The 25,735-nt window shown below is 31.8% G+C and overlaps 2 protein-coding genes across 2 annotated transcripts in view; one reads left to right on the top strand and one right to left on the bottom strand.

Moving 5' to 3' along the window:
* The window catches only part of LOC119688690 (serine-rich adhesin for platelets), a 124,789-nt gene extending 119,939 nt beyond the window's left edge, over window positions 1–4,850 (top strand). Inside the window, exons 16-18 of the mRNA XM_038103357.1 lie at window positions 1,640–1,811; window positions 1,917–2,447; window positions 4,057–4,850. Coding sequence (XP_037959285.1) covers window positions 1,640–1,811; window positions 1,917–2,447; window positions 4,057–4,766 — 1,413 coding nt within the window. The 3' untranslated portion in view covers window positions 4,767–4,850. The remainder of the gene's footprint in view (window positions 1–1,639; window positions 1,812–1,916; window positions 2,448–4,056) is intronic.
* Window positions 4,851–9,852: 5,002 nt separating this feature from the next.
* LOC119689413 (antichymotrypsin-2) lies at window positions 9,853–20,650 on the bottom strand. The gene is made up of 4 exons (XM_038104240.1): window positions 20,589–20,650; window positions 12,440–13,350; window positions 12,212–12,359; window positions 9,853–12,048 (listed from the first exon to the last, which is right to left on the bottom strand). The coding sequence occupies exons 2-4, from the start codon at window positions 13,307–13,309 to the stop codon at window positions 11,918–11,920; spliced, it is 1,149 nt and encodes a 382-aa protein (XP_037960168.1). The 5' UTR covers window positions 13,310–13,350; window positions 20,589–20,650; the 3' UTR covers window positions 9,853–11,917.
* Between the last annotated feature and the right edge of the window lie 5,085 nt (window positions 20,651–25,735).

Genomic DNA, 25,735 nt, shown 5'->3' with positions numbered 1-25,735 from the left:
ACGCCTAATTTAAATTGTAAAGTTTGAAAATAATTATAAAGTTGTATTATACATTAAGACTGAAAAGTTTTCGGAAATTCTCATTTAAAATTCGCGCGCTGTATATTTTTCGATATTTTAAGTTTATGTAGTTTGGCAGCACTGTCCTTAATTACTATGCCAAAAATGAGCTCGATCTGTCAGACAGTTCGTTTACGGCAGCTGTTGAAACCAGTTCACCTCAGTAGTGCGTTGCGAAATGTCTTCGACGGTCGTACGACCGTCCTGGAAGGCTTTGTACCACTCATAAACTTGAGTTTTCGATAAAACTGATTCCCCATAAGCCTTTTGTAGCATTCGCAACGATTCTGCACACGAAATTTCGTTCGAAACACAAAATTTGATGCAAACTCTTTGTTCAATATTTTTTTCCATTGTTTTTTTCGCAACGCCCTACTGAGGTGAACTGGTTTCAACAGCTGCCGTAAACGAACTGTCTGACAGATCGCGCTCATTTTTGGCATAGTAATTAAGGACAGTGCTGCCAAACTACATAAACTTAAAATATCGAAAAATATACAGCGCGCGAATTTTAAATGAGAATTTCCGAAAACTTTTCGGTCTTAATGTATATTATAATTTTTCATTATTTTTATTTTCATTTGCTTGAGAATTCAGGCATCCAAAATTGTTCCTACATTTATACATTTCTTAAAATGAGCTCAACGGGCGATGTGGTATTATTTTTTTTAACTATTTTAATAGCATTTAAAGAAGCAACTGACTAATTAATCATTTAATTAACTAATTACAGCAACTTCATTAGTATTAATATTAGTCATTAAAAACTTAAAATCAAAATCCAACTTTAAGTTGGCATAAGTTAAATAAATTTAATTTTAGTACAAATTAAATATTTGTATGTAATTATAAATATGATAGACAAAAAGACCTAAGAGTTAATAAATTCTTGGAGATAATAAGAGCATACACTTGGATGGCTTTTTTATTCGAAAATTTATATAAATTTAAATAACAACAGATATTTTCGAAAAAAAATTTCATTCTGCTGTTAGTGAAAATTAGTATTTTATAGTATAGTTTACATTTGTTTCAAAAGCCATTAACCAAACTCCAAATAATGATAATTTCGAATTTATGAGAATTCTATTATCAGACCACAAACCCTGCTTGCACGCCCACAATGTAGTTCACAATGCCAAAAAGCAAGCGAAACATTTATAAATAATGAATAGGTTTCCATGATTCCCGAAAAAGGATACATGTACGTTGTAAATGCTGTTGCTATAATTAAGCTGGTGTATATGTAACTGACTTGCAGATACATGTCTGCTATTAACATATATGTGAACGTGTTTATTGTTAATACAGTACATACGTATCTGCTTACATTATGAACCACTTATTGCAATAAAATTTTTGGTATAAAGTAGTTATAATGGTTTCATTACATTCATTTACTAATTAATAATAATTAAGATATGAATAAACCATATAAAAATATGTAGTATGACAGAAGTATATGGAATATGTATTTTCCTCTGTCATAATCTTAAGAAAATTTTAATTATAAATAAAATATAATTGAATATTTAAATTCCTATATACAGTATTTGTACAAGACAAACCTTTTTTTCAGGGGTTCACCATACTACTAAATTTTGTACTAAAAGCGGAATGTAATCTGCGGACATCGACTTCAAGCAGAACAACACTCAGTTCCAGTGATACACTAAAAAAGAAATTGAGCTCCAGCAAAACTAGTTTGGATGAGACCTACTGCACAGCGGCTATTAGTAACCCATTAAACTGTAAGTGAATAATTTCCAATTAAATAATATCAAAAAGTAATCTATTACAATATTCTATAATATGAATTTACTCTATACCATACTTTTCAACTTACCAACATTTAGTTTATACCGCCCATGAAAAGGAGAAAGAAAATGAAGGTAGTGCACCACCGCCACCATCGTTAACGACTCTATTACAACCCCAACAGATGGACATGACATCTGGTGTGCAATTGCCGCTAACAATAATATCCACAGCTCCCCGCTGTCAACTAATACCAACTATGGCAGGCATACATGATCACTCCAACAGTGTGGACACATTTCTTGGTGCAAGTACGCTAGAACGCAAACCTTCGACACATGTTACGTGCTTGCAAGACTTGCAACAGCAACAAGTCAAGACAGCTTCAACAATTGCTTCAACGGCGTCAAGATGCTGTAATATATTAGGCGGCAATGCTAATACCGCAATGCAGACTCTACCAGCAATAGTGGCTAGTGGTGGCCCTGTAAGTTTCTATGATGCATATGGTAGCCTTGCTGTTGGCATGACTGGAAGTCTTGGACGACGTACACATATACCACAACAACATGCTACGCATGATTTCATTGGTGTTGAAACGCTTGATATTCTACAGGGTGTATCACCAGGTATATACATCTTCATTTCATTTATTTACTTATTTATAAAACAACCAAGTGAAAAAGACTTTTTAGAAAGAGGTATTTGTAGTGAGACTTCTAAATACAATTACCGGTTTTGTTCTTCCCGACTCACTATCAAAACCTAATAACATTTCAACAAATAAAAATTTAGTGCCGACGTAGTCGATACAAACAGTTTAGATGGCTTCTATATGAGTATAATGCTTTCCCCCATCTCCGATTGCATTTTTACGAAAAAGTAAAAATCGCATGTAGCACAAATCTAGTGAATGTGGAAGTCTTAAAATTGTCAATAGATGGCCTCACTACAAGTACATACCTATTTTAAATGACATTATCTAAACTATCCTTAATCCTGAATTTAGATAGCAGCTATATTTACAATTTATTTTAAACTTTTCTCAAAATCGTTTGTTTTTATTTTTAATGTTTTTTAAAATAGTTTTATAATCCGCCATTTTGTCATACGAGTATAGTGTTGTAGAAGAATAAAATAGATTTAAAGTTGTTACCAAAACCTTCTAGGAATTTTTTTTCATCAGCTTTTTCCGTTTTCTAAAGTAGCCCTTAACTTATTTAAGAATATTTATTTATTTTATATTATTATCAAATTATGAAACAACAGATGATTTGATTGTAAATAACATATCAAAAAAAAATTTTTCTATAGAAATTTAGCTTAAAATTGAACTTCCGAAAGGATTTGTCAAAAACTTATCGTGACGAAGTTCATCTTTTCTTATGTAAAATCCTTGATTTCATTTAAGGAACAGTATAAATCTTCTTCTTAAATATTAAATGACTTGTCCAGTAATGGTTGCTGGCTTAAAAAACACTTGAGTAAAATCGTCAACATTTTCCGTTGACACATCTCAGGAAGTTCAAAAGCACCTTAGTAATATCCTGGTTGGCAGTGAAGTCGCTTAAGCCAAAAATAAAAAGAAATCATTTGCTTTTAATTTTTTTACTATGCAGACTATGCAGCTTCGACTAAGTCTTTAATGTCTCTTGTAAGTATCTACACAACAGTGTACAACGTTTTGCTTCCTTCGGTATTACCAGAACCCAAGTGTAATAAGCACTTTGTTCCGTTATCTGGCGGTAGCTGTGCTGCGGTTAATGTTCATGTAGTTGTGGACAAATATAAACTTATTAAAGTAGTTCTAGTGGTTATGTACTAAAATGCTTTCGTTGCTGCATTTGCTGCTGGTGTCCTCTCGCGTGCTGTTATTCCATATTCGTCTCAGTGGCTTTCTTTGATTTTTTACTGGTTATACGTTTTATGCTTAACCATTGCCGTGTGTCTTTGCTGCCGATGCAGTTGCTTCAGTGGATTTTCCTGACAACGAAACCTGGAGTCAACTTTATGAGAACATAAAAATAAATACGCTGTCACTTCCATAGTCAAACATTTGTAAAATTTTGAGCTTTAAATATTTACCGGTACCACTGGGTTAAGCATTAGTTATTGATATTTCTATGGCGTTTTTATTTTAGTTAGACGACTGTAATTGTAAGGAAAACAATATAAATGATATTTGTATAGGCGATTCAAGATTCAATGTTTATGCCTTTTGTTTTCTTTTTCCAACAGATAGCATCATTGGTATACGCACTAGCAATATACTTCCTGCAACACAATATCACACTCAACACTTACAGACGCAGCATCACAATTCATATGTTGATTCGCACATGTTGCCGCCAGCAATGGTATCTATCAGCAACTTAACTGCTCCCCCTACAACCTACAGTAGTAGCATTGGCGCGAATAGTTGCAGCAACAATCCCACAGTAACAACAATTACAACCACATCAGTAACAACACAAACTCCGAAATCACAAAAGCGCGTTACAATTATGGAACCAACTACACACACTTTTGATCCAATGCTGCCAACAATGGTAGCCGTTTCAGGAGCAACTACATCACATTTATTATCAACTGTGGCTACAACAACACCCACTCCAATCATCACTATTACTTGCTCATCAATCGATGACACAAATGCAAGTTCATGCGATCCACTAGCCGTAACAACATCAGCAACTACTACTGAAGCCACTTCAGATCTCACAACGACTTCTTGTAGTACAACTCCAGACGATGATAACTCCATCAACGGTATGTTTGATCGAATAACACACGATCTGGACTATTTACTCAACCGTACAAATGAAATACCACCACCCCCGCTACCACCCAGTGGTTCTATACCCACTGATTCCGTAAGTATGGCTGCATCGCCAGTAACTAACCGTGTCTCTGATATTATTATTGAAGAATGCGAACAAGAACTGTAATTAGCTAGCAATTGCAAATATAATCTGCACCATAACCGCGTGTATTTAAATTAAAAAGATTGTAATTATAGATAAGTAAGGGAAATTGTCGATAAGCCTTTCTTTCTTTATGAATTCTACTAGTGTAACATAAAAACTAAGTATTAGCCTTAAGTATGTACTGTTATATTAGAATATGAACTTGAATGGTTGTCAGATACGAGTATGTACGAGTAAAATTAAAGGAAGGGCTACGTATCTAAATATGTACATGTAACTCTGTGTAAATATTATTATGGCTTTAGGACACAATTAAAATATTTCGTAAGTTAATAAAATTAAACTATTATGATATGCAATAAACAATTTCAGTTAAGAGAAAAAACAACATCTCAACCTTAATAAGAAAGAGTATGTGTTATAAGTCCCTTTTAGTAACCCTTTTAGAACATCGTCGTAACTTCAGTACCAACATATGAATTAAGATAATATCAGTCTACTATGTGTCTCCTAGTACCTCATCTTAAGCAATTGATAGAAATTTTAAATAAAATGAGAAAAATCCAAAACAGGGCAGCTACGTTTGTGATTAATTGACTTGATGTACTATATAGTGTAATATATTTTAGGACAATTAGCTGATTTAATATATATAAATATATACTTTTCTAAACATTAAAAATAGTTTGCAAAGTTACTCATTAGCTTGGTTCTAAATATTGTATACTTTATTTATATATATTTATTTCACATTTTTATATGTATTTGTATATTCTTATTTTAAATAACTTAATTACTAAGGATATTCGGATGTAGCTCGGTAACTCCGAAATCGGTAAAACTCAACGCACATTTTTAATTTTTTCTTAAAAGAGTTGTTATTTAACATTTAAATATAAAAAGAAAATACTTCCCTCTTATTTTCGTAAAATAGAAATAAGCTGAATATTGAAAAAATTATATCGCCTAATACATCTATAACTCAGTAATAAAAAATTTCACAAAAACAAGTATGTCACAATTTTATGACTTTACAGAGTTACTGAGCTCGTCTGAATACTGATACTTTTATTTTTGTAAATTTTTTTCCATAAAAAGCGATCTTTCTTGATTCGGAGTTTAATACAATCCTCAATATTACAGTATCGTCCATCATTTAATCGTATCAGAGGCTATGAAGCATTACTAATACATTTGAGAAGATTGAGCGATAAATTAATAATTGTAATCGACATGTACCAGTTAAACAATATCTCATCAATACAGTGTGAGAGTCCGTAACCTTTTTAATTTTTGCGGAAAATTTAAAGAAATCTACAGTTTACAAGATCAATTTAATTTTTACTAACCTCCATAGAATAACTCAAAAAGCTTTTGATTTTGTTGTGATTGGTTTTTTGAAATTCTTCAAGCATTTTATTACTTTTAAAAAAAAAAAATACAATAAATAATTTACATAGAATTTATAAATCATCTAATATCAAGGTCCTCTGTTTTCTACATCAAGAAATGATACTGCAGTGTGTACATGCTGTGGCATACTTACAACCTCATAGGGGCCTATATATTTATTTTCTAACTTATGTCCAATTTCATTTCTTAATAAAACTTGATTTCCTATTGCTAGGTTAAGATTATTTTCTTTTCTATCATAAAATTGTTTTGATGATACTTTGGTTTCTCGACCAACAATCAGTTGCATTCTGCAACATAAATCTGAGCTCTTCATCGTAAGTGTCAAAATTATATACTGGTTCCTTTTCGCCTACAAAGTCGAATCGTCTTGCGCGAGGCGTAAATGCTGAGTATGTGCGCACTACAATACAACAAGTTATAGCTTCTCTTCATTGGGATAATCGTGGGAACTACCATAAGTTGCGACGCATCCGTTTGTCATAAATTAGTTATATGTCTATAATTGACAGCAAAACGCATTTCAAAGTTAAAGAAATATCTTCTCCCTCTACTATCATATATCAGTGAGAATATTCTCTTACATTAAAAAAAGTAACTAGTTACCTAGAAGGAATACCTAGTTAGCTAATAACTAGGAATAACTACTTCTCCTTAAGCAAAGTCAGCATACACAAAATTGAAAGGAAATTCTTTTGCATTGCTATTGTTAACTATTAGCATAGATCAGAATAGATTATCAGAATAAATTAGAATAGGATAGAAAAAAATAGTAATTTTCTTAACTCTTACATTTTATGTGTTGATAACAGAAACTTCGTTACCTACTAAAAATAATTACATACTTGATTTTCTTTAGTGAACTCTCAAACTTTACACAGAAAAACACCTGAAAAGTTACTCTCTAACATTACTAAGACTAACCAGTCACCTTCACAAAAATTCTAAAAATTACTAGTCGCTTTTATTGAGCGAACTCTCACACTTAGCATATGCAAAAGCTTAAGCAAAATTTCTATTTCTTTCACTTAGACTCACTAGTTGCATTTCTTAAACAGAAGCTCATGCCTAGCATTTACGGAAGTTGCAAATACTTGCTTCTGTGCCAAGTATTGCGTGGTCTACCTTGCGACCTTCTGCCTTAAGGGTTCCAGCATAGTACGACATGTATTACATCATCTCTGTTTTTCCGCAGTGTATGGCCTAACCATATAAATTTTCATTTCTTGTGCAAACTCGGACGGATGAAGGTTTCAACTGACGCGAGTAATCGGCCCAAGTCGCCAAGTTCGGTAGCAGGGCTGCTGCCTAGATTTGTATTCTGCTTAGTTAATTGCTCATTGGATGCCTCCGAACCTGCATCTAAAAACGTGCATCACAAGCTATTACTATTTTCACCGAATAGCAGATGTTGTCATAGTTATTCCGCTGTAGACTCGTTCGCCAGAGCCTCTTTGGTTGTCACAGGGGGCATTACATGAAGGTAGAGATTGACATATGTCTCTGAGAGGCTATTGGAGACGCCTTTGGGCAGCAAAGCCTCTTACATATTTATGAAAAATCAATAGCTGAAAAGATATTATCTTGCATTATTTAAAGTAAATACTCATCTATTTAATTGAATATTCTCTTACATTATTAAGAGTAACTAGTTGCCTTCTTTATTGAACTCTCATACTTAGCATATAAAAGAACTAATGAGATATTTCTTTTGCTTCTAAGAGTAAATAATCGCTTTTTATTAAGTTAAATCACATACTAAGCATATTAAAGAGTTAAAGGAATATATTCTTATGCTACTAAGAGTAATTTGAACATTCACTAAATGAAATCTCTCATTTAGGTTATACCCACTTAGGCCCATAGGCCCATTGTGCTAAAATCTCCCGTTTAGACTATTTTTTGCACTTAAATTAAATTTTAATTGGTCGCCTTATGTACTGAGTAAATACAATAGTTGAAGTAATAAACGCATCATTTTTGCGCTACTAGAAGTAAGTAGTTGTGTTCACTAGTCAAGACACATACTCAGCACATATGAGTGTTGAATCGACTTTACGGCCCTACAAGGGTGACTCTTATCACCCTTGAACTCATATGCACATAGAGAATTCCTTTAAATCTAAATGGACTTCACGTTCAAAATTTTAGTAGATTTTAGTAATTAAGTGAACTGAGTATTGAATTACAAAGAATAACAGATTTAATAAATAAGAAAACTCAAAGAAGTTTATTAAATATTCACATAGAGATATATATACGTAGATTTATGTACTTATGATATAATATTTTGCCATGTAAGTGTAAATATCTTTCGGTGAATAATTGTGTGTTTTCAATCAAAACTTTGAATACAAAGAATTTTCCTAGCAAGTAAAAATTGAAAAGCTGCACTATTGTGTAAACAAAAATATTTGTATAAATGTAAATTACTCAATTTAGGTCTGAATTTGTTGCTAATGTACAATATATGATTTATAGCACAGAGTACATATTTCGATTTGAGATGAATAGAACATTATGTTTACATAACTACTAGTATATCAAAAGTCAATCAAAAAACAAATAGAACATTTCTAAATTTGAACTTAAAATAAATCTTGTACTTATTAAATTAAAATTGAACTTATTTAATTAATATGTATGTTTTCGCATGCAGCTCCACATACCTGTACATAAGTATGTATATATGCTATTAATATAGATAGATACTTGAAAGCATAAGAGCATATGTGTGAAATTCAAGATAACCTTAAGAAGTAAAGTAAGAGTGATACATGCGATATCAAAATATTAAATTCTTTTATTAAATAAATCAGAAGTCATAAGCCAGAAGCCAGAAGGCTTAAAACTTAAAAACTTAAAAACTTAAAAACGGAAATACTTTACTCAATGTTCTAAATTCTAATTAAGTTAATATAATTAAGATGGATATTAGTAAATATGCTATGATATGCTCATGTATTGTAATGTAAACGTATTTATTGTATAATTACGAGTTTAAGGACTTAGGCTGTAAATATTGTACAATGAATTGAGTGTGAGAATTACATTTATTGGCTTTATGTAAAAAATTTATATATTGTATAACATATATACACGTATGAAAAAAATCATGCAATAATAAAACATTCAATGACCACGCCTATTTGCACGAACTCAAGTGTACATAAAAAAAACCAATGAAAACATAAAGTGAGGCAGCAATGAATTTCAAATTTATTTCCATTTCTAGATTAAGTTCATGATAAAATATAATATATGGCAATTGTTGCAATTGTAGCAATTGTGGATACACATATATGGAAATAGTTGCAACAACAGCATTAACAACAAAAACAACAATGCTGTTGCATGTTCCACATAGTAAAATTGCAACCCAAAATTTAGCTCAATAATTTATTTAGTGTAGTTAGCATAAACATTGTAAAAAGTAATTAATTAATATTTAAAATTATGAAAAATTATTTTCAATTAAAATTCATTCAAATTATCAATACACAAAAAAAAAAAATAAATAAATATATAAATAAAAAATATTAAACAAATAACTGCATTAAATGTAAATTTCACATGAAACTAAATAAATAAAAAAATAATAATTCATTTAATATTACTATACATATAAAAACCTTCTCAAGACTCTTTGTTATAAAAGAAAAAATAAATATTAAAAAATAATAATAAAAATCAAAATAATTAAATGGCTTTTATTTTATCGTATTATACTCGTAACATAATAATGGGAGAGCATATAAATATTTCATTAAAGTATAAAAGGCAACAACCATAACCGACTTTGCTTCACCGTACACTAGCTACGCTTGTGGTAAGTTTGAGGTATTGAATTTGATTATGAGAGATAATACACCACTTACATTGCTATTTTAGGTGAAAACCACGATTGCCACATGTGGTACTTTAGTACCAAAATTGGTACTTTTTTTCCGCATGGTGCTCTGATACTCTTTTTTAAAAAATAGTTATTTTTTGCAGCACGCACTTTGCTGTACATACTATTATATTATCCAATTAAATTTATTTATAGATGGACCAATGTACTATGAAACTAATATAATTTTATGTACTGATTTAGTAAAAATATTGAGACTGCAAAAGGAAAAAGAAAACTCCGATGGGAATGGATTTTATACACTATATATGAATAGTAAAAGATAACTCGAATATTCAAAAAATACAATTCTTATTGATAAAATTATTTGTGTTGTTCTATATCTTCTATACATTTTATACATATTGTGTATTCTTATTAAAAGACAATTGGACCTTTTCACACAGAAATAGTTCCTGTTTCAACCAATTTTAGTATATGGTAGAAAAAAATTTTCAAGTGGCAACCGCGGCGAAAACATTTTATTCTGGGAACTATAAACATTGCACGATGTAGAGATATGTCTGTTTATGATGTCGTCTAATATGCTGTAATATTTCACGTATGATAATAAGTACCGACTTAAGGGTTTCAACAAATTAAAGTGTGATGACAGAGTGTCGGGAAAGAAAGAAAAAATAAAAAAATTTTAGTACTTGAAAAACGCACATAAAGTATATAGGCCGCAACATATTTTTTATAAATTGATACCACTCTTTTGTGTTACCATTCAGAACTGGAGTGTGATCTATTATCCAATATTCAGTTTTTCTCATTTTCCTTCGGTATTCTTCGAGGATCTAAATAGAAAAACAGTTCAGCAAAGAATTTGCCTTACATATTTTATTTCAAATAAATCTCATGAACCGAATCGCACATATCAAAAACCATATAAAGGACATATAAGAGCCATGTAAGGAACATAAAGTATTTAGAATCTATCGAGTTTTAATAATTTATTTGTAACTTTTCATTCGTATTAACTGGCTACATTGATAGCTCATGACTAACGAACCAAGAAATGGAATGCTGTTTAATAGTACATAGACTGACCATTTTACCAAAGGTCAGTCTATGAAATTTAAAAATTTACGTATTAATTAAATATTTCAGCAATTTAGTAATTAAACATTAATATGAAATACAAATTTTACCTATAAACTTGACTCGGGTTTAATAGATCATAAGAAATGGGTTGTGGTAAGTGAACATTATTTTGTTGCAATTCTGATTGCAAAATAACTAGCAACGAGACTCAAGCTTATGACTGTGATATGCAAACAAGTCAGGAATCTTCAGAATGCCGTTAACTTTATCGGAAGAATAAAATAAAAATTGCAGAACACTCACAGGTATAATTGCGAAAACAACTGATGTAAACATACTGAGAAACAGATGGCAATACAGTGTTTAAGTGCAAACAATGACGCATAGCAACAGCGTAGTAAAAAAGGAATCGTGGCTGTATCTTTTGTAACGTTTTTCAAATTTCTAATTCCCGATACTTTTTATGCAGTATTTATAGTTTTTAATTAATGGATTTAAAGAATTATAAATGACAAACTTTTTAAATAATAAGTTTTTTAGACTTTTTACTAACAGCAACACACTTTAACTTCATATCGAAAGATTATTAAATGGCTTCGGAGGGTAGTAGCAGCTAGTCTTCTAGTCTAATATGGCAAAATATTTAGTTTAATTAGTCTACAGGTTTTATATAAGATTATTAATGTACATTTAAATAATTTTATAAATATTTTAAATACAAACAAAATACATATAAAGTCAAACAAATTAACTGCAACTAATCATACATTTACAAGAGCTAAGTTCTCAATATAGAAACAGCCATTTCATCACAAGTTCATTAGAATTTGATCACTTGACCAGCAAAATAGGTAACGTCACGATTTGTAACAGCAAAGAAAAACGGATGATCGGCACGGAAAAACTTTTGCCTCGAGTCTATCGAATTACTGATCACAATCGGTTTGTTAGCTGGAAAAAAAAATTCGGTTAAATATTAAGAAATAAATTAAAGAATTATAAATAATTTGTATTTCAATGAATGCCAAAACTAAAATTAAATATTCTTTCCAATTTAATGAATTTTAATTTTGGCATGTGTTTCCAACGCTTGAATTGTATGCAATCAACATACTTGCAACAGGGGAGGTGTCTGATCCTGATTCATTCACCGCAATGGATACTTCGTGGAATAGATCTGTAAAGCTTAACTGTTCTGTGCAATTTTCGTTTACTAAATTTTTAAAATTCGCTGTATTCGAAAATATTGTACCAAGACCCATCTGACGTCGAAGTAGAGTTATAAAAGAATTAGAAAACCATGTTAAGAAACAGATTATTTTATTTCAACAAATTGTTTTACCTTTTGCAAGATTGTTCTTAAACTGCACTCAAAGTCAATGTTGAATTTCGGTAAGAGTATTTGCACGCTTTCCATTTGCATGCATTCCGTAAGTTCTACTAAATTCTTTGTCTTCAGCTGTTCCAAAAGTCCTGTCAAGCCATCACGTTTATTCGGCAACACCAGCAACATTGCTAACTCGTCGTCATGTTCAAACGGCAACTCAATGGCACGCGCATCTAATTCTCGGAACTCAGCAAACTTTACGAACATATCATCGTCGAATAGCATAGGCACTTCTTTTGGTTCTAAACCATTAATGTAGAAATCGTAAATACCGGATCGGTATGCGCTAAAAGGTAGGAACCATTTATTTTGGAAACATGCAGTTATGAAAAGCAGGGAATTCACCGCGTTCTCTGCTGTGAGTACACTCAACAGACTCGTACCAGATGGTTTGCAAATTTTGTTGACGGATTCGTTAAGCTGACCGCGTATATTTTTTTCACTTTTCATATCAACTGTAGCCGTTGCAGTCTGAAAATATTTTTTGGCAACAGTCTGGAATTCTTCTGCCACTTGAAGATTTTCATTTAGTAAAATCTGTATGCTTAAAAATATTTTTGTATCATTCTGTTGCGTAGCGGCTGCCAGACTAGCTTCAAAGTAATTTGCCATTTTGGAATTACTACTGAACCGGCTCAGTTGCAGCAGTTGCTTTAGTTCCTCCGCTGTGCTGCCATCAGAACCAAGATAAAGTAAAGCTAAAGTTGCCTCTAACAGTAGTGGAGATATAATAATATTATGGTCAGTGTACGCAGATGCGATTCTATTAAAAATTTCTGTACTAAAATTTATTTCCTTCGAAACGCCATTGTTAGAGTTTGCCATTATGGTATGGCAGTTTAGAGATATCTGTTTGAACACACTTTCTAAAATAAATAAAACCCACATTAAAAATTAATGGTACGTTTTATATTATATGTATATTAAGTGATTAATTGAACCGACTTCTAAATAAGAAAATGAATTAAAAGATCACAATTGCACATAAATGGAGAGAGGTCTATATAAACTGATAACAGAGAGTCTCTGTTACTCTATCTAAGAGGACAGAAGTAGAGAAATGTCTATAAAACAATATTTATTTAGCATACAAAGATAGACTTCTACTTATATTTCTTTGAACTTATAAACCTTGAGATCAAGACCTTGAGGTCTTGAATTGTCTTGATTAAGAATCATATTTTTGAATAGCCAAATGCGACAGATGTTTTAAAAATTCTTTGTTAGAAGGATTCATATAGCAATAACGTTTGCCATTGTTCTCTCGAAAGAAGTCTATAAAATTAACACCAAAAGTTCGCATTGATCTTATAGATCATCCTACACAGGTTACTTGACATACATCAGTATCAATCCGCTCAAATAAAACCACGTGTTCAATTTCTGCTTTGTTGGTTTGGTGTAATAATCCACGGTTGTGAGATATCCAAAAAATAATGTTTCATGTGTTATTATTGAAATAAAAAAAATTAATTCTTGGTCATCAAAGCCGGAAATAGTTTATAGAATATTACGGCTTTAAGAAATGGTATCCGAATACTATATCCACTATTTTAAAATAATGAGAATGCATTATTGTACAAAAATTTTTATACTATTATGTCGTTGAAAACATTTAAAACTAGTGTACTTCATTATTATAGTACAATATGAAGCCTCTACAGCTTAGGTGGGTTTAGCAGTCAAAAAGTACATTTCCAAAAATAACAGCGCAAAATGATAAAGTGGATAGAACGCTGGGAAGGGCGAACTTAACTCGTACCAAAATCCAGAAACCTTCTTAGTAAAATGAAGTCACCTTTCAAACAACCTACGAACTGATACACTATAATAAGAAACGTAAGAGGGAAAATAGATAAAAAGAAACTATATATTTCTATCGAGCATTTGACAACCGTTTTTAAACCTTTCTCATTTAATGACAGACTAAATGAAAAAACTACTTTAATGTATTTCTGAAAGCACCTGCTCAGCTTAATTTTTCTATTTTTAACTTTATTAAGGCTCAAGTTATAAGAAAGTGTTCAACTTAACAAAGATCGTAATGAACCTATTTACGGCCGTTGATAATTGGGATAGCTCACGGCTTTCCAGAGGTGTTACAAAAATATTTTGTGTAATCCTAAAACTTCTCGTAATATAAATTTTTAAAGACTGGTTTTATTTTTGTTCAATATTTCGAAATAACAAACATTAAAAATATATTAAAAAATATTACCAACTATTTTCTGTTTAAACTAAGGAACAATTTTTCGAACCCATACCACGAGGTATTATGCTCTTACTTCTCATAATAAAAAGAGATCACAAAAACAAATAAAGCAAAAGCAACTACACCTTAAGGTAAAGGTTTGAGTCCCATTTTCTGCACACTTTTCGCTCTGTTTCACGGTATTCCGAAAACAAAAAATGCCGATAACATATTTTTATTTAAGTATTCACAAATCCACGTACCCAACAGAGTCGGCTTTAGAGGAGTGCTGTGTCAGACCGAAACCCAGTAACGATTTGTTGTGGTCATTTATGTAAGTGAGTGAGTAAATTATACATATACAGCAACAAACTCATTTTACTTCAAAAACGGTTTTTAGAACTCATAAAACCGACTTCAGACTTGGATAATGCAACTTGATACAAAAAATCGATACAAGTAACGTTCTTGACTTACAAATATCAACTTTCCCATACTCTGCTAATCGCAAAATATCTATTATCTGATGGCAGTGCTAAATTCCTCAGCATAATGCCAGATAGAGAACCACTAACGTAGAAGAAGCACATCTTTACAAAGCACAACTTAAATTTGATAACTGGACTTAATCAGTCTTTCCGATGTACAGGGATCTATGCTTCGGATTTTCATATAAAAAAACAAACATCAAGAAAATCCAACACGAAACTAGACACCAATTCTGAAAACGAGCTTCTGAAACCGAACCAGGAAATCGTCGCAACCATACTGTGCCTACTTCATCTATCGCAGGTAAATCGGAATACAAGCGCGTCAGCTATAATGCAAAGGCAAAAAAGTCTGAAGCAAAGATCAGACGCCAAAAGTACCAAAAAACAACGTTTAGTCTTGGCAAGATAGGTCGTACAGACAAGTTACGATACCAGAAATAGTAAATAAGTACAAGAAGTACCACGCCAGGCTATCGAAATCTGCAAAGGTGATAAAGAGAAATCGGTCCCAGGACGAGATGGCTCATACTTCACGAAAAAAATCGTGAAACTTTTAACATCAACTAACAAACAATCAACAAGCACTAAAGGGGCATGCATGACCAGCTGCAGGTAGCGCTTCTTGACGAAATAAATGGCAATGAAAAGAATGTGCTGGAGAAATGGGATGAAATTAAATCCAGGCTAGCTGAAATAATGGTTAAAATCCTATTAGCAAATCTAAGTCTTCAATTATATCAGCCTTTAACTCATCAATAGTGATAACCAATTGTCTAACTGATGACCAAGGGCTCTCATTTGTCTCCTAATCATGAAACTGGTGCAGGGGCAAATGTTTCTACTTCTGCAGCGACAAAACCAAATTGTGCCGATGTACGAATGGATAGTCATCAAAAATGTGGGCACCCATGAAAATAGCGTGACGTTTCTACTGAATTCCTCGATGATAAACGAGGAATTCGTGAAGCACACTAGAAGAAATGGACTGCCAACTTTGACTTATCATGCGGTACACCAAAATCAAAATCTTTTACCCAACATTTAACAATGAAGAGGGCAACGAATTGCTCGATGATATGGATCTTCAGAAATCTTCAAGTTTCTGAGACACCGTAAGCCTGCTTGAATGCTAAAAGTCAACCTACATGATTCTCGTCATTCTAGTCGAGAATCATGTCAACGTTAGCATTGTAAAAGAGCCATGGGTCAGCGGTAAGGACATCATGGAACTGATGCTGACGAATTACAGCAACTTATATATTAGGAATAATGGTAGGCCGAGATCATAAATCCTAGTTAAAAAATTTAGTAATGCTTTTCTGCGTCCACAATGATTTAACAAGTGTGAGGATCGAAATACCTGGTGGACCAAACATAATTGTGGCTTCAGGCTACATGGCGCATGATACAGATATTTCTCCGAAAAAAGTGGTTGCGCTAGTACGCATCAAAAGACATAAGCTTTAAGCAGTTAGAAAACCTATGACAAAAATGAGTACCTATTAATTTATATTAACAACATCAGTCTGTTAATTTGCAACAACTGAACAGGAAAGTAAGAACTTCATTCTTACTTAAACCACTTGAAGGGGTAATAGAACTCCCCTTAATATCAATAATGTAACATTTTCCAATTTTGTAATCCCAGCACGCCTACCTCAAGGGTAGATCTATGGAAACAGCTCTACACTTGCAGGAATAGACTTAGAGAAGAAGCTCAAAAATTGAATAGTTACTATACTGAAAATAAAAACTATTCAGTCATAGTTGAGCAGCACAACTCAAATCAAACACGTCAGCAGAGGGACCCCTCAAGAGGGAAGTATACCGCCTTTGTGTGTCCAATTCTCACATATAGCGTTGTTGTTTGGTGGCCAGCTCTGAGTAATAGCTATAACATTCAAAAAGTGAACAAAATGCAGAGAACAACATGTGTTAGCGTTACAAGAGCTTTTGAGACGACCCTTTCAAACACCTTTAACAAAATTCTACATCTGCCATCTATCAATCTTCATGTTACGAATATCGTTTGTAACAACACTGTTAGGCTGAAAGCGACAGGCATCTGACTGTTTAGAATGTTATCGGATTATCTAAATCCATGCTCAGGTTTTGAAAGAAATTTTCGACAATATTCCCTCCAAGAAATAAATGGAAAAGAAGAAAGTTTCAAGCAATTTACAACATCTCAATCTATACGGATGGCTCGAAAATGAATTGCGAAGTGAGTGCAAAATCTTCGCGATATCTGCAGACATAAACAATTCTCTTAGGCTTACATATGGGGCTACCGTTTTTCAAGCTGAAATATTAGACATTTGTGAAGCCTGTCGGCAAATTGCAACTTACATGATGTACAAAGATTGTAAAATAATATAGAAAGGCAATCGTCGAAATGCACTTAAGCCATGTGCAACTCCCCTGTTAATATAGCGCACCTACTATAAAACTAAATTCTGAGAACTCATCAAAAGGGGTCATATGAACACTGCAAAGCTTACTGCAGTGTAAGCTGGTGTATAGAAAGCCGAACAGAGAAACTATGCATTACTCATATGCCTCACTGTAGAAATTGTGCAAATCTGCAGTAAAAATAAACCATTAAATACTCTTTCTGTGAATGATAATTACTTCAACCGTCAGGGAGATGGTTTGGATTGAATAAATTTCAACCCAATAACTTGAAGATTTTAAAATAATTTTTTTTTAAAAATTTTAAAACAATAAAATCAAAAAGGTTGCAATGCTACCGGATTTCCCACCAATATCGAAATTTTATATATTCCTAAGTTTTGCATATATATCTTAGAATAGTGCAAATATATAGAAGAAATAAAAGAAAAAAATGTAAATGTTTTAAAAGGCCTTTAAGTTACTCTTTTATATGTATATGTAATAATTATGTTGAAGCTGTTTTGAGCCAGTGCACTTAAGCACTTTTACTCTTTTTTAACTCGCGGTATTTTCAAAACCCCTCTTTACGCCTTGACTGGATTATTATTTATCACTTCATCAGACTGAGCAATAATTGACCTCAGATCTGCATACCTCCCAGAGGAGCTTGTAACCATTCTGAGATTCGATAACGCGGTGTAGGTAAGTCTGTCAGTCCTTTACGTATTTTTTGTTGGAATCAATCTGGAGTTCCCTGGGGATGTTATTCGTACATGTATATGTATATGTAATTTATATAAATGTTATGTATTTATATATTTATTTATTTATTTTATTTATTTATTTATTTAAATGCATTAAGGGACAACCCTTTTTATTGCAGTATCTTAAAGCTAATTTAAAGAATTAAAATAAAAATAAAAAATACAATAAAATAAAATAAAAAAAAGTTTTCAGAGAATATAGTAATAACATATGTAAAAAGTATTAAAATTATAGTTACTGATTAACAGCGAAACAAAAAAGAAAACAGCATGAAATATTTAAATAACAGAATTTAAGTTAATAACAAAGAAATTACAATAAACTTAAAAAAAAAAAAAAATAAATAAAGACATATAAACGTGATGTTAACACAGTTCGTTTTTTAACAGTTTCTTAAAAACACTCGGGTTATCTGCATTTCTGGTTGTGCTTGAAAGAGCATTCCATATTCTAACAGACTGAATAAAGAAAAACTTAGTAGTGGAGGCAAAACTAAATCTGGGCATGATGAAAAGACGAGATCTGTTAGATCTAGTTAGCTGCAAGCAATCAAAAAGATACTTCGGCGTAGTAGTGGATAAAAGTCTGAACAAAAATAAGCATACTCGAAACTGCATATATTGTTCAATATCACACCCTAGAATCACATTTCTATAAATACCTAAGTGATCAAAGCGTCTAAGACCAAAAGCATATCGCGTGCAGCAGTTTACTAAGCTTCGTAACTTATTGAGGGATTCAACATCAAGTTTTGAGTACACTAAAGAGGAGTACATAACAATAGGAATAATTAGTTGTTTTACCAACAAAACACGCATGTCAACCGGTGTATACTTCACAGAAAGGTTCAGACCTCTTAAACATACAAAAGATTTTCCAATAACTTGGTTAACATGTTCGCCAGCATGCAGATTAGTGTTCAAATGAAAACCCAGACATTTTGCCGAATTAGTATATTTAATAATTGAGTTGCCAAGTGTTACAGATGGCAAGAAATCAACATTAATATTTAGCCTAGCAATTGGTAGAATTGAAGACTTGTTTATATTAAGGAACATATTATTTTGCTTAGCCCATACCACTATATATGATAAATCTGCAGTAGTCATTTGCACGAGGTCATTAATATCATATATATTAATATATTAATATATATATTGTACAATTGAAGATATTGGATATTGTATATGATGTCCATGTGGGTTGATTTTGTTTCGTTATGCTTCACATACCTAATAAGTTTTTTTGCTTTTATTTCTCTCGGCTTCTATTCTACCAAATATTATCTAATTTTAATAGTACATCTTTCAAGAATCTCGTGTAATTGCCAATAGATGGCCGCACTACATACACTTTTTTTAAAAAATCCTGTCAAATTTTGAATTCACGTACCGAAGTTTTAAGTCCATCGACTGTATAGTAGATGTAAAACAAAAACAAAAAAAAAACAACACAAAATTGAAAAATAAAAATTTTTAAGAAAGTGACTCTTGCATTTTTGAGAAATAGGAATTAAATTCGCCAAAATAAAATTATTAAAATTTGTTTTTAATTTTTAAATTCTTTCTCATATTAAAATATAGACACATAAACAAAGTAATTTGTGATGAAGCTTGAATTTTTTTACTTCTATGAATTTCTTCAAAACAACTCGTATTGAATTTTTGGCGGGTCTCTTAGTTTACTTTAGAAACAAACATAAATTACATCATTTGTTTATAAATAAATAATTTCATACTTCCCATATGTGTACATAACACCAATTAAAAACACTCTGCAATAGATTGTATATTGTATTACTATAAACATATGTTATTGCTGTATAAATAATAATGTATAAATATCTGCGATGTGCTATTGCTATGTATGCAACATAAAATTTATGCATAAATTAGGAAAGATTTTTATGTACTCGTAAATAAACATCACAAATCCAAATGGAAATATTTACACATACCCGCATATATTTTTTTTGTTATGATACACTTTGTATTAGTGACTTTTTTTTTTGTTTAATTTATTTTTTATTTAAACGCAATAATCCAAATAAACTTTTTTCTAATTTGAATTTCCGTTTCCTAGCATAAAACAACCCACAACACACACACACACATCACAACACAAGACAACACAACACAAACATACACGACACAACAATAAAAAAACGAAATTGTCAATTAAACTTTTTTAATTTTTTAAAAATTCCAAGCATTAAAAATGATCATAAAAAATATATTTGGAAAATTGTTTAAATTGCTTTTACCAATTAAAGCGACGAATAGAAAATTCTTAATGTTTCGAAAAAAGATTTTATCTCCACACTTGCCAAAGTTCTACTGAAACCTAAAACAAAATCATTTTCATCTTAGATACGAAAAAACTTAATGCCATAATGCCAACAAAAACAATACAACACAGCCGAAACTAAACGACAATCAAATAGCAGCAACAACAGCAACCACACAACACAACAGCAATGAAATAGCAACAACAACAACAGCAACAAATTTAAAGTTTTCGCAATTTTCTTGCACTTTATGAGTAATGTTTAACAATTTTCTATTTTTGTTTAAGCAACAAATATAGAAAGAGAGAGAGAGCGACACACACTGAGTAGAGATAGAGAGAGTGAAATAGAGAAGAAAACTCTCCGATAGTGAGAAATGATGTTATTCGATCAAAATTAACTTACCTAAAGTGATTTATGAGGGAGCAGAAAGTAGAATGCCGGCACCACTCGTCATACAAAGCAGGGGCTCATGTTTCCCATGTTTTCCATCTTTTCATCATTTCATCATTGAATGGTACAATCATCAGCTGAGCACATTCTGTACACTGCAAAAATTCTGCAAAAATCTCTTTTGATATGAATGTATGGTGAATATACTCGTATGTTGTCAGCATATATGTATATCTTAATATTTTGAAAGAAATGCATGACTGTCTCCGTATTACGTTCCTAGATTAGGTTCTATGCACAGAAAAGAAAACAAATCATTTATAAATAACCTTCTTAAATTCAAAACTTATTGTTGTTGTTAAATTAGATATTATTACATTTTACTAATAAGTTGGTGAATCTTTAGAGAGACACATAGACCGATTTACGACTCCTTTGTTGCGAATGTCGGTCGTGATCTTATGACATATACCCACAGCTACAATATGACATTATGCATAAATTTTATTTCGAAAACCCTCCGCACATATCGAGCCTATTTTTTAAATGTAGAGGCGGTCTATTTAATCTAAACGGTAGAGAATTTAATACATCTGAACGTGATTGTTCTTTGTGTAATCGTCATGAAATAGAAAATATATGTCATATTATAAAGCACTTCTGTCAGAAGAAGAAGTGAAAGTCTTATTAAACGGTAGCAACAGTGGCGGAGCTAGACCAACTCTGGACGTCGGCGACATTAGAATTGCGAGGCCCCCTTTATAACCCAGTTGTAAAAGTAAATAAGTTACATTCACTAATACGACAAAGCGTAATTGAAAGTTTTATTGCTAATCAATTTAAATCGCTGACGCCTATCGACGCCACTGGGTAGCAATATTTATAAACTGAATAAATTTATGAAAAGTGTTTTAAGTTATAGAAGATTAATTATTGTTGAATTTATATAAATAATAATGTTAATATTATGCACCTCCTTTTGTATGCCAATCTGACACACAATAAATATTGTATGTTATTGTCAATTTAGATTTTAAGTAAAATTCTATAATTTTTTGTAAGTGCTGTATGAATTTTTTTGAATCAATAAATAATAATAATGTAGACCGATTTATGTCTATGATTTATTCGAAAGCAAATGTAAATAAAATACACTTGTGATTAGGATTTTTTTTTTGTTTTTGCTGTAGGTAGAAAGCATCGAAAGCCACAGTGTGAGACTTAAACCCACTATAACTACCTCTTAGAAATGGATGGAGAAGATTTCCACAGCATTGAGGAAACTTCATTCCAGTAATCAAGGGAGAGCGATGTGAACATATAGGCTTAATACCTAACGAGCTAGATTCATGTAAGCCAGAAAGCAGAGGCATAAATTAGGGAGATAGGTTGATGGTGAAGGGGGTGGGGTTAAAGCGCATACCGCGATTATAAAGCAGAATGGTGTGGAGATTACGGTCGCACTCATCGAAGTAGTGCAGCACGTATTGGGGGGATTTGTAGCGCAAGGCTGGAATGAAGTCTTCAGGGACGGTATTGAGGATGGAGACGCCAGTGGGAGGTCGTGAAGCCTATGAAACATTACATACTCATCAAGTTTTTTACGGCATCTTAAATAAGCATTCACCTTCAACATCATCTCATACAGCAGCTGCAATCAGAAATTTTAGTCAAATAAATGTATAATGAGAGGCATGTTCTCCGATTACATGATACAAAGGAGAAAAAACATTTTTAATTAAAAACAAGAAATTATGCCTCTTTAGGCTTTAGGTTTTTGACTAAAAACTCTGTCTTTTATTATTGGAGATGTCATATCTTATCTCAAAAAACAAAGAATGAAAATTACAATTAATTAAATAATATATTGGATTAATCATGCAACTATATTAATAATCTTTGTTTGGATTTAATAATTGGATATATAAGATCATTGTGAAGAGTTCAAAAGTGTTTCCCCGGTTCCCTTTATAGTTCACAGTGTATTAACTAATGAGCAAATACAATTATGCAAATGTGATTATGTGTGCGTTTGCCCATCTTTGATATGATCACCACAGAGTTGGAGAGAGAAATAGAGACACGAAGCTGAATTGTGAGTGAATGAAACGCACCATTCATATGTTTTGTGCACTTAATCTGCATTAGTGGTGACTGTTAATAGTTGACGTCACTTTGTCAATTTGCTGAACTAACATACCAGCGATCAGTCTTTGTCTTTGGCTTTAGCTTTATTCTACTATACACAGTTTTGCTGCTCTGCTGTCTAATCTAATCTAAACAAAATTAGTGTTGTTGGCTGTGCGATTTGCTTAGCAGAGGGGAAATACAGCACTTGCAGAATGAGCAACATTGCTTGCCCCACTTTTCCGCAGATACAAATTGTACCTCAAGCATAATGAGCTTTTAATTTTGTTACAACCGAAGAGAAATCTTTCAACTTTGTAACTTTTTGGTTTGTCATTGACATCCATTAATGTAAAATTACAAACAATTGAAACATAATTGCGCAGACTAATTTCTTTCTCATATATTATATATTAGATTATAGAAAAAGTACTTTAATCTTCAAGCGTTGAGTCCCTTAAGAATGAAAGTAACACAATATTATAAATAAATGCACTCTCATAATATAATATCGGGTAACATTACACTGTTTATAAAGATACTCTTAACAATCAGAAGATTCAAAATTAAAAAATTCACAAAATCATCGCTTTCTGTCTGTCTGTCGCCCTGTCTGTCCGTCCTACTCTGTATTAGATCGTCGACTAATATACGAGTATAGACTAAATCATTAGTTCTTGAGCGAATTAAATAAAATTTTGCACTAGTATATTTTGTGAATCGGCGCACATACTTTGACAAATGGATTAAATGGGATAACTTCTGTATAAATATCATCTGTATCATCTTCTTTCCAAATATGAATTTATAGTTTCAAACAATAATGTGTGCCGAACTTATCAGAAAAAAAGGAAAGATATAAGCAAAACAGCAAAACAGATTAATGACATGAACAGAAACACTCGGCCGATTTACATATTGAATATGTTGTGTAACAAATTGAAAAAATAAATGCCCAGACGTATGACTTAGGAATTAGACAAATATACATCCTAACAACTACTCACACTTTTTTTATCAAGCATCAGTGAAGTACTAAATTTATCGTATACTGGTTATATTGCTCTTCACCTGATGCTTATAATAACTCTACCAATTCCTGCTACAAAAAGTAATGAAGTACCTATACTCATCACCACTTAAATGACATTGTTATGGCTCCTTATAAGCTCTGGAAGAACAAACTATAAACTGTGATCGATATTCATATTGACACATCCGTGATAATAATAATAATCCTTATCCATATCTTGTAGAAATAAGAACTAATAAAGATGGATTTAATATTTTGGAACACTAAGTCCTTAAAGCGATTCTGTGTACTCACTTTCTTCTATATGTAGAGCAATCAGTCAACATTCTTGTACTAACTTAAACGATAAATACTATACATGAGAATATAGATTTCCTCCTCATCAATATCAGGCTCTGCTAGTTGCTGATAATGCTTATGTTTCTTTCTAAGATATTGTGATGAATTCAATATAAAAATATAGGACTTTTTATATATATCCCTTTGTCCATTAACTAAACTGGAACTCCTTTGCTTCTGTCTATTTTAAATACGAATGTACTTGTAAATCTGTAAGCTAAAAAGATATTTGTGAAACTTAAACTATTTAGAAGCCATGTAAATAATTGCAAAAGCAGTCATATGAACAATAATCTATTGGGTTTTATCGTGCCGAGAAACTTAAGTATATAAATCTCTGTGCGTTGAAGGTATCAGTTTTTTTAACAAAGATTTGGATTGGTACTAATTGTGCATTAGATTGAGAGCATTAGTAAAATATTATTTCGTCTCATAACCATAAACTTTGTATAAGTCATAAGTTTTAATGTATTATTTCGTTGTATTAAAACATAACGTACATATTTATCTGAATGTAGCAACGAGGACAAATACCTTAACTACCAACTAAACCTTAATACCTTCCGCAAGTAAATTAAAATATGGATTACTTCACCTAATATAGATTAGGTTGGGATCGAGTGATGGCTAAGAACACCAAAGCCTAAAATATCGTCATTGTCATAGCTATATGGTCCGTTTAACACCTAAAATCCCTTCATTTTTTTCCTTTTTTATGCCTTTGCTTTTCAGTTGCTGATATACATCTCTCTAGCCTTGATAGATTTTGCCATACACGTCAGCCCATATATATTTTGGTCTTCAACAACATGAATGAGCCGGAGCCTAGAGCCAGAGTTTTATTTAACCACCTTCGATGTAAGCAATAGCGAGGGTTGAGAAAATATGACTGTATATATACTCATATATATCGTATATAAAATATGAATATAAGCCTTGATAGATTTTGCCATACACGTCAGCCCATATATATTTTGGTCTTCAACAACATGAATGAGCCGGAGCCGAGAGCCGGAGTTTTATTTAACCACATTCGATGTAAGCAATGGCGAGAGTTGAGAAAATATGAGTATGAGGAATATATGAAGAATTTAATAAGTATATCTCTTATCTTGCATGCTGTAGGAAAGAAACGGAAGCAATTCAAAATTACCTTTTTACGATCTTTGTAATCGTAAACTGTAATAATTTCTTTGAAATAAAAATAGTGATTTTTAATTAATGAAAACTC

This window comes from Teleopsis dalmanni, chromosome X (assembly GCF_002237135.1).
Source record: "Teleopsis dalmanni isolate 2A chromosome X, ASM223713v2, whole genome shotgun sequence".
NCBI classification, from domain to species: Eukaryota; Metazoa; Arthropoda; class Insecta; order Diptera; family Diopsidae; genus Teleopsis; species Teleopsis dalmanni.
The sequence above is the reverse complement of the archived record's forward strand: the minus strand, read 5'-3'. Positions and strand labels throughout refer to the sequence as shown.